The sequence below is a fragment of the Prionailurus viverrinus genome, chromosome D1, assembly GCF_022837055.1.
Source record: "Prionailurus viverrinus isolate Anna chromosome D1, UM_Priviv_1.0, whole genome shotgun sequence".
Taxonomy (NCBI): Eukaryota; Metazoa; Chordata; class Mammalia; order Carnivora; family Felidae; genus Prionailurus; species Prionailurus viverrinus.
Genome location: NC_062570.1, coordinates 61119677 through 61130061, shown reverse-complemented (window position 1 = coordinate 61130061; position 10385 = coordinate 61119677). Strand labels below are relative to the sequence as shown.

The window sequence follows — 10385 nt, the reverse complement described above, 5'->3', positions numbered from 1 at the left end:
CCTACTCCCTTTAAAATGTGAGGCACAAACTCTGAAGAGAGTCTATCTTGAGGTAAAAGAAGGTGGGGAAAAAAGACTTTTCATATTTCCCTCTATTTTTGTCATTCAATCTTCACTCATTTCAGGCTGTCTCAGCTTAAAAAAACTACCCAGTTATATTAAACTAAATGCTTCCAAACTTTCAGAATGCTCCTTGGAGCTCCAGAGATTTCAGTTTGAATTCCAGCTGTCACTGATTGATAGTATGATTTTATGCACATCATCAAATTCTGTAAGCTTCTCTCCTCATTTGAAAATCAAGGTAATGATATTAACTTGCAGGGTTTTTCTAAGATCTAAATGGTATTTCTTTTGCAGTGTTCCTAGTACAGTGCCTGGAAAATAATAGATGTTCATCATGTATTATAAATTAACTTTTATATTATTAAGTAATATATATTCTTTCTTCACTACCCTACTTCGTTTTCATGTCAAAACATTTTCTGCCTTAAGTTTTATGCATTATATCGTTAATCACCAGGTAGCTTGCCTGTCCCCGACAGGTAAGTTTATCACAGCTCTTCTGAATTCATTTTGATGAATGATGTGGTGACCACTGATCATGGCTGAAGTAGAAGCTGAGGAACAGCACACAAGAGCCAATCTGACCTTCAGGTGGACAGTGAGTTAATGACACTGGCTATTAATTTCACTGGTGTTTGGAGTGAGAGAGGGTGTGTATTTCTCCAGTCACTTTATTAATTTGGCTAAAGAATCAGTACTTTTCTGAAGGTCTATTAAGCCCTTGATATTATGCTAGCTGCTTCTAGCTGACAATGAATAGTCCTGTATGTGGGGAGAAAGTATAATGTTTGTTGAGAGCCTGGAATCTAGAGAATAACTGGATATTAGTTCAAATCTCATTTTGGCCATTTACTGTATCTTTGATCTTAGATATATTAACTATCTCTAATCCTCTATTTCTTCATCTATAATATGGTACTATTAATAGAACTTTTTTCACAGGATTAAAAAAAATTTTTAGTGTTTATTTATTTTTGAAAGAAAGAGAAAGAAAGCACGAGTCAGGGAGGGGCAGAAGAGAGGGAGACACAGAATCCAAAGCAGGCAGTCAGTACAGAGCCTGACACAGGGCTCGAACTCACAAACTCTGAGATCATGACCTGAGCCAAAGTTGGACACTTAACTGACTGAGCCACCCAGGTGCCCCAATTCATAGGATTTTCTTTAAGTGATAAAACATGCACTGATTTACTAACAGCTAACTAAATAAATTTAGCTCTTAATCATGCATAAAATAATTTCTGAGTGCCTACTGTATACCATAGCCATTATAAGCACTGTCTTTACAGAAGTAAGCAAAGCCAAGCCCCAGCCATTTTTGAGCTCACATTCTAGTGGAATTATTAACTGAGAGTGGGCAGATCACTGCTTTGAAAGTCAGGAGTCTTAAACTGGCATAAGACTTCTGCCCAGTGACTGTCTTCTCATGAACCTTCATTTTTTAATCTAAGGAAGAATAAGTCCTACTGGCATATTGCATTCTATTCTGTGGACTCTCACGGACTCTGCCTTGCAATTGGGGATGTGGCCATGGTTGATGGTGCTTCAGCCTTTTCTCTCACCTAGGTTGATATAAGTTGAACTCTAGATCTCCAGGGAATGCAGGTTACTGACTCACAGGAGAATCAGAGCTTTGATATGGCACTTCAGCAGTCAAGAATAACTTTACAGACAGTCATTCATTCACTCCCCAGTCCTTACTGGAATTCTGTGAGCTGAGTAGCACATGTGAGCTATCTGGATCAAACTAGGTTTCCACGACTGGAAGACCAGAGGAGAAGGTGAGTGAAGGATTAATCTGTGTCTAAGGTTAGAAATTATATGTGGCTGATGAAGATAAGCAAGAGGGAAGAAAGAAAGAAAGAAAGAAAGAAAGAAAGAAAGAAAGAAGAGAAAGAAAGGCAAAAAATGAAAGAAAGAATGAACAAAAGAACAAAAGAAAGAAAGAAAGAAGGAAGGAGGAAGGAAGGAAAGAAGAAGAAAGAGATTGGAAAAAAGGAAGAGAGAAAGAGAGAGAAGGAGGAGGGAAGGGAGGTAGGGAGGAGAGAGGGAGAAAGGAAGGAAGAATGGACAGTGACAAAGGAATAGCAAAGGAAGTAAGGTAAGAGAAAGGAAAGAAAGAGAAGTTGAAAGAAAGGTTAGAACATTAGTGAGAGTTCTGGCAGAAAAGAGGCAGGTGAGGAGTGTTTAATTAAAGATCTCCTCAAAAGAGGTAGGCAAAATTAGTATAACCAACAGGAATAGTGTAGATGCTCAGACCTCTCAGCCTGAAGGAGAAAGGAGAAAAGAATTCAAAGAAAAAAATTTTTCTAAAACAATGTGGAAAGAAGGCCAGAGACCAGAAGGAAGTGACCTCTGGAGGAGATGTACACTTCTAGGTCTACTTGATTCTCATGTTTTTTTGTTTTGTTTTGTTTTGTTTTGTTTTGTTTTGTTTTGTTTTGTTTGTTAGTTTTTGTTGTTGTTGTTTTGGTTTGGTTTGGTTTGGTTTGGTTTCTAATTTCTTCCCAGGTTCGACCTCTAGCTTTTTTTCTGAATTCATTTCAGGAATTTGGAAGGAATCCAATTTTCCTCTTCCCTCCACACACAATGTCTTTGGGACCCTTGGAAAGCAGCAGCAACATTTCCTCCACCTTTCTGCTGAGTGGCATTCCTGGGCTGGAGCACATGCACATCTGGATCTCCATCCCATTGTGCTTCATTTACCTGGTTTCCATCCTGGGCAACTGTACTATCCTTTTTATCATTAAAACAGAGCCCTCACTCCATGAGCCTATGTACCTTTTCCTGTCCATGCTGGCTGTGACTGACCTGGGTCTGTCTCTTTGCACCCTCCCTACAGTGCTAGGCATCTTTTGGATTGGGGCGCGAGATATTGGTCACGATGCCTGTTTTGCCCAGCTCTTTTTCATTCACTGTTTGTCCTTCCTAGAGTCCTCTGTGCTGCTGTCTATGGCCTTTGACCGCTTTGTGGCCATTTGTCGCCCCTTGCACTATGCTTCCATTCTCACCAACACAGTCATTGGCAGGATTGGCCTGGTTTCCCTGGGTCGCAGTGTAGCACTCATTTTCCCATTGCCTTTTATGCTCAAAAGATTCTCCTATTGTGGCTCTGCACTTCTCTCACATTCCTATTGTCTCCATCAAGAAGTAATGAAATTGGCCTGTGCAGACATCAAAGCCAACAGCATCTATGGCATGTTTGTCATTGTTTCAACAGTGGGTGTAGACTCACTGCTCATTCTCTTCTCCTATGCCCTGATCCTGCGTACTGTGCTGTCTATTGCATCCAGGGCTGAGAGATTCAAAGCTCTCAACACCTGTGTTTCCCATATATGTGCTGTGCTCCTCTTCTACACTCCCATGATTGGTTTGTCCATCATCCACCGGTTTGGGAACAAGGCACCTCATCTTGTCCAAGTGATCATGGGCTTTGTGTACCTTCTAGCCCCTCCCCTGATGAACCCCATAGTCTATAGTGTGAAGACCAAACAGATCCGAGATCGTGTGGCCCATGCCTTTTGTTGTTAGCTGGGTCTAGTCTTAGAGGTACTATTTCCTTCAGTATACCCTTATTCCTCTAGCCTTTATAATATCTAATGTGTATGAAGTGGAGGAGACAATTATTTATTTACTCAACAAATACACACAGAAATGATCAAGAAGTCACAGCTCTTACAGAACTATCATTCTGGTGGGGGGAAAACACAATGCAGTATGACATGGCAGATTGTATTTTACAAAAATGGCCACAGAGGTATTTCTAATCCTACATTCTCTTCCACAAATTTGTCATTCCCCCATCAAGAGAGACAGTCTGTTTTTTTTCTTCCCCTCGTAACAGGGTAGGACTTTATAACAGGTTCAATGAATTAAATGTTGTGGAAGTGATCTTGCAAGACTCTCGAGGCTAGGTCATAAAAGATTATATGTTTTTCATTGGCATATACTTCCCCACACTCATTCTTTCTCCCTCTTTTTTTCCCCTATTTATATATCCACCCCTATCTCACTCAATGCTTGCTTTTTGAACACAGCCACCATACTGAGAAGCTGAGACCACATGGAGAAGCCACATATAGATGTCCCAGACCAAGCTAAAGTCTTAGCCTTAGCTGGAAATTTATCAACTACTAGTGAGTGAAAAAATCTTCATATTATTCCAACCCCCATTTTTCCTGCATTTCCAGGTGATATCCAATAAAATAATCAATCGAACCCAGCCCAAGCTTCAGATTTGCAAGCTAAATAACTGTTTATTTGTTTGTTTGTTTGTTTATTAAGACACTAAATTTGGGGGTGGTTTATTATACAGCCATATGTTAACTGTGTTGCTCAAAGTAAAAAAGAAGTTAATATAGAAGCAAAAAGAGAAATATCTTCTTCCAGGTGGGACAACAGAGTGTCAAGAAAGATTTCCTTGAGTTGATACAGTAGCCAGCCTGACAGGATATATAAGAGTTAGGCAGTCAAACCGGAAAATTATGGTCTAATCTGAAGGAACAGTATGTGTAAAGCTGAGGCAGAGGTGAAAGAGAGAACAATATATCCAGAGAAATATCTGAAGTTGTTTTTGTTGTCATTGTTCCTAGAAAGTCAGGAAAAAGTAGAGAAAATTAGGGTGGAAGCAGGGGAAGTGATAAGTAGAAAAAAATTGAGGGATTGAAGATATTGGAAAGGTCAGTGAACCAAAAAGAGATAATTCCTTATACCCTCTTATCTGTCCATTACAATTTTGCCACCACATTGACCTAGAAAAAAAATTATCTTTTAAGACCTAAATGTGAGACCTGAAACCATAAAAATCTTAGAAGAGAGCACAGGCAGTAATTTCTCTGACATCAACCATAGCAACGTTTTTCTAGATATGTCTCCTGAGGCAAAAGAAATAAAAACAAAAATAAACTATTGGGACTATATCAAAATAAAAAGATTGTGCACAGCAGAGAAAGCAATCAACAAAACTAAAAGACACCCTATGGAATGGGAGAAGATATTTGCAAATGACACATATGATAAAGGGTTAGTATCCAAAATATATAAAGAACTGATACAAATCAACAGCCAAAACCCAAATAATCTAGTTAAAAATGGGCAGAAGACACGAATAGACATTTCTCCAAAGAAGACATACAGATGGTCACAGACACATGAAAAGATGCTCAACATCAGGGAAACACAAATCAAAATTATAACAAGATATCATCTCACACCTGTTGGAATATTTAAAATAAAAAACACAAGGTGGCTCCTGGGTGGCTTACCCAACTCCTGATTTTGGCTTAGGTCATGGTCACCCAACCATGTTTGGTCACCCAACTCCTGATTTTGGCTTAGGTCATGGTCCCAAGGTCATGGGATCAAGCTCCACATTGGGCTCTGCACTGAGCATGGAGCCTTCTTGGGATTCTCTCTCTTTCTCCCTTTACCCCTCTCCCTTGTTCTCACTCTCTCTAAAATAAAAATAATAATAATAATAAATGAATAAAAAACACCAAAAACTATAAGTGCTGGCAAGGTTGTGAAGAAATAAGAACTCTCTTACACTGCTGGTGGGAATTCAAACTGGTGTAGCCACTTTGTAAAAGAGTATTGAGGTTCCTCAAAAAGTTAAAAGTAAACTACCCTATGATCCAGTAATCACACTACTAGGTATTTACCCAAAAAAGATAAAAGCACTAATTCAAAGGGATACATGCACCCCTGTGTTTATAGCAGCATTATTTACAACAGTCATATTATGGAAACAGCCCAAGTGCCCATCAATAGACAAATGGATAAAGATGTGGTATATATATATATATATATACACACATACATATACAATGGAATATTATTCAGCCATAAAAAAGAATGAAATCCTGTCATTTGCAATAACATGAATGGAACTAGTGTATAATGCTAAGCAAAATAGGACAGTAAGAGAAAGACAAATTCCATATGATTTCATTCACAGGCAGAATTTAAGAAATAAAACAAAATAACAAAGGGGGAAAAAAGAAGAGAGACAAACCAAGAAACAGACTCTTAATTACAGAGAACAAATATGGTTACCAGAGGGAAGGTGGTTGGGAGGCGGTGGGTGAAACAGGTGAAGAGGATTAAGAGGACAGTTATCATGATGAGCACTGAGTAATGTATTGAACTGCTGAATCACTATATTGTACACTTGAAACTAATACAACACTCTATGTCAACTATATTGGCATTAAAATTAAAAACTTAATTAAAATTATCTTTTGAGTAACGTATGTCAATATAGTATTATTAATTTTGCCTTTGAGGTATCTGTGAGGAAAGCAGGCCAGGTTAAAATGCTGCTAAGGAAGGTTTTGAGCATCTGGAGGAAAGATTGAGGGGGTCATGTTTCTGCACAGTGCAGGGTCAAGAAGGGGAGTGGCAAAGGGCCAAAGACAAAACCTCTACTACAAGGTTTATGTGGAGTCAGTTCTCATTTGAGGTTGGACTTATCTGAGGCTATCTAGCATATCTCCCATTTAACTCTTGACAGGTTATGCCTTCTCCCACCAGTGCCTCATTCTGTCTGACATGAAAAAGCTGTTTCTTCAGTGATAAGGTATATATATGTGAACTTTGGGTGTTACATGTGGAAGATCCAAAGGTACTTATGCAAAACAAATAGAATAAAATAGAGGATGTGTGTGAGTGTATTGGGTGCTGCGTACATGCAAAACTTCAGGAAAACCATACAGCCACAGCAAATTCCAAAGCATGCATACAGCTGAATCTATATCTATGCTGTGTACTTGCAATTTTAGTCCTCATATGGGAGTCATGTTTTCTTATATCTTATAGCAAATTTAAAAGTTTTTGTGATACATTAGAAAGTATACTACACTTTGAGTCACGTTTAGAAAGTTCTACATTCTGTGTGACTTAGGAAAATTATTTTCCTTATATGAGCTCAATTTTCAATTAAAATGAATCTAACAATAACAATGCCTAACCCAAAAGGATCTCTACACAATTTAAATATATGATATATATGAAAGTTTCAAATAAAATTATTAGCATGTTTTTCAGCTCACAATAAACTTTAGTTACTTTCATTCTTTTTTTTAAATGTTTTAATGTTTATTTTTGAGAGAGAGACAGTGTGAGCCAGGGAGGGGCAGAGAGAGAGGGAGACATAGAATCCAAAGACTCCAGGCTCTGAGCTGCCAGCACAGAGCCTGATGCAAGGTTCAAAGCCTTGAACCACGAGATCATGACCTGAGCTGAACACAGAGTAAAATATATCATGGAAAATTTGTTATAAGGAAAAGAGGGAGCCCTGGAATGGCCCTGAGGGGATGGAGAACCGTGGATAATTTTCCAGAGGGGCTGACTTAGCTGTCTTAAAGAACAAGCAGAAGTTAGATGGGCCAAAATTGTGTGGGTGAAGGAGTATTCCCCCATTCCATAAATAACATTGAATGTGCTATTTCCAGGTATAGTTTCCACTTTAGGAAGCTAGTAGACAAAACAACAAAATACTATGCTTTTAACTTACATTTTGGTGGGAGAGACAGACAATAGAAAAGTAAGTGATTAATTATTTAAGACAGTGCTAAATGTCCAGGTAGTCTGTGGGCAGGGAAGACCTTTATAATAAGGAATTTTCCAAAAAAATTAAAGGAAGGGGATTATATTTTATATTTATATAAATGTGGACTTATTTCTAGAGCATGTATTATAAATCCTGAAGGGTGAATGGGGCAATAGCTGAAACATCAGTAATGTTCTGGTCTCAAGACTGTCAAACCCAATAGCATTATGAGATGTAGAGCCCCGTGATCTCCCTGAGGACAGTTAAAATACAGCACCTGCTGTAACCCCCTGACATTCCTTAAAACCACACACACTCCCTTTATGCCTTCACGTAAAACCAGATGTATGTTTGGTTAATGTCTAAGACCCTTTGTGCTCCCTCTCATGCTTTGACGCTCTTTGATGTTTATACCTAATAAAACATAAAATAAAGACTATGTGCAGGCCCCAGCTGCTGCTGTTCTCTCACAGAGGCAGGCTGCATGTCCACTCAGTCTGGTGTCTGAGAATCTTTTCTTCAGTGCACGGCCACACATAAAATTTATTAAAATGTTTATATTTATATTTAAATACAAAAAGGCAGAAAATTTTAAAGGGTCTACGATGGAAATAAATTAGAGTATTCTAAGAATAGCAAAAGGACCAGTGTGCCTAGAGCTATGTGAGCAAGAAACTACACTAGCTGTTGGAATTAGCAAGTAATTGATATTAAAGACAGAAGAGAGGACAGCTAAACAAAGCTGATATTTCAAGGTCACTGTCAGAAGAAGTTCTCCTTGATACAGGAAGTAAAAACATAACTACCCAACCATGACCATGAGAAGAGGTTAGCAATGGTCTGAGGAACTGTGGATCAAGCACTTTGTATCCAAGATCATAACTGCTAAACTTTGCAGTGAATCTAACCCAGACCTGGTAGGAACAGGGAGGAAAAGAATTGCACCTTCCTTTGAAAATCCTGAGGCCCAAACTTCTCTGATAAAGAGGCAGTAATTGTAGCAGGCCATGGGGCTGCCATCAAGCATGGATGACAGCCTTTATGCGTCAAGTGTAGAACCCTCATTCATTCATTCATTCATTCATTCATTATTTAATACTTAATGATTGACTTTTTTGAAAGTTACTGGGAATAAATTGTTGAACAAGGCATATCTTCCATCTTAAAGGAGTTTATAGTCTGGTGGAGATACCTGAAATAGTTTAGGATGATCTACAAATTAAGTCCTGAAGTTCAGGTTGAAGTTATCCAGTTGGAAATGAGGAAAAACAGCTTACTACATAAAGCGAGTATTTTGTGAAAAAGCCAAGAGATGACAAAAAGTGATTTGTTGAGAAACTATAAATAATTCCTTTGGAGATCTATTCAAGTGATAGAGTGGGAGGAGGAGGCTATCTTGAGATGCAGGCTGGAATACACAGGGATCAGAACTTAATGACTGCAGGTTTACTAGTTCATGCACCCAATAATATCCCCTGAGCAGCTACTCTATACCAGACTGTGAACAGAACAGACAAAAACACTGCCCTCTAGAGTCTTAGATTTTAATAGGTGTGGGCAAACAATAAACATGAGAAATAAATAAAAGACATAGTATGTTACATGGTGAAAAGTGCTGTGGAGAAAAATTAAAGTAGGAAAGGGGTAAAGGCTATATTCAGAAAGGCTGTCACTGTTGACTGTATTTGATGGTCAAGAAAAGCCTCACTGAGAAGTGATATTTCAAGAATGTGAGGAAGTAGCACATGAACATCTTTGGGAAAAGGATTCAAATTATAAAGAAGAGCATGTAAAAAATGCTGCAGTAAACACAGAGGTACATATATCTTTCTGAATTAGTCTTCTCATTTTATTTGGGTAAATACCCAGTAGTGGAATTATTGAATCATATGGTATTTCTATTTCTAATTTTTTGAGGAAACTCCATACTATTTTCCACAGTAGTCAAGATATAGATGCAACCCAAGCATTCATCAATAAGTGAATGGATAAAGAAGATGTGGTAAATATTTGAATATTATTCAGTCACAAAAAAGAGTAAGTTGTGTCATTTGCGATGACATGGATGAACCTAGAGAGTATTATGCTAAATGAAATGAGTCAGACAGAGAAAGACAAATACCAGATGATTTCATTTATATGTGGAATCTAAAAAACAAAACAAATGAGTAAACAGATAAAAAGCAGAATCAGACCTATAAATACAGAAAACAAACTAACAATTGCCAGAGGAGACAGGGTAGAGTGATGGGCAAAAAGGATGGAGGAAGTGGGAGATACAAGCTTTCAATTACAGAATAAATAAATAACAGGAATAAGAGTACAGCATAAGGAATATAGTCAATGATATTATAATAGCATTGTATGGTGAGAGATGGTAGCTACACTTGTGGTGAGTGCAGCACAACATATAAACTTGTTGGATCACTATGTTGTACACCTGAAATTAACATTGTGTGTTGGGGCGCCTGGGTGGCTCAGTTGCTTAAGCATCCAACTTCGGTTCAGGTCATGATCTCACCATTTGTGAGTTTGAGCCCCATGTCGGGCTCTGTGGTAACAGCTCAGAGCCTGCAGCCTGCTTGGAATTCTGTGTGTGTGTCTCTCTCTATCCCTCCCCTGCTCATGCTCTGTCTCCCTCTCTCTCAAAAATAAATAAACATTAAATTAAAAAAAAAAACTTAAAAAAACACATTGTGTGTCAACTATCGTCAAATTTCTTTTTTTAATTGGCAAAAAAAAAAAGGCTCAGAGAGCAAGACTGGACAGTAGG

The 10385-nt window shown here is 38.2% G+C and overlaps 1 protein-coding gene across 1 annotated transcript; it reads left to right on the top strand.

The window, feature by feature from the left end:
• The first annotated feature begins 2652 nt into the window (after positions 1-2652).
• On the top strand, positions 2653-3594 carry LOC125176772 (olfactory receptor 51G2). Its single transcript, XM_047878586.1, has one exon. The coding sequence runs from the start codon at positions 2653-2655 to the stop codon at positions 3592-3594; it is 942 nt and encodes a 313-aa protein (XP_047734542.1).
• The last annotated feature ends 6791 nt before the right edge of the window (positions 3595-10385 follow it).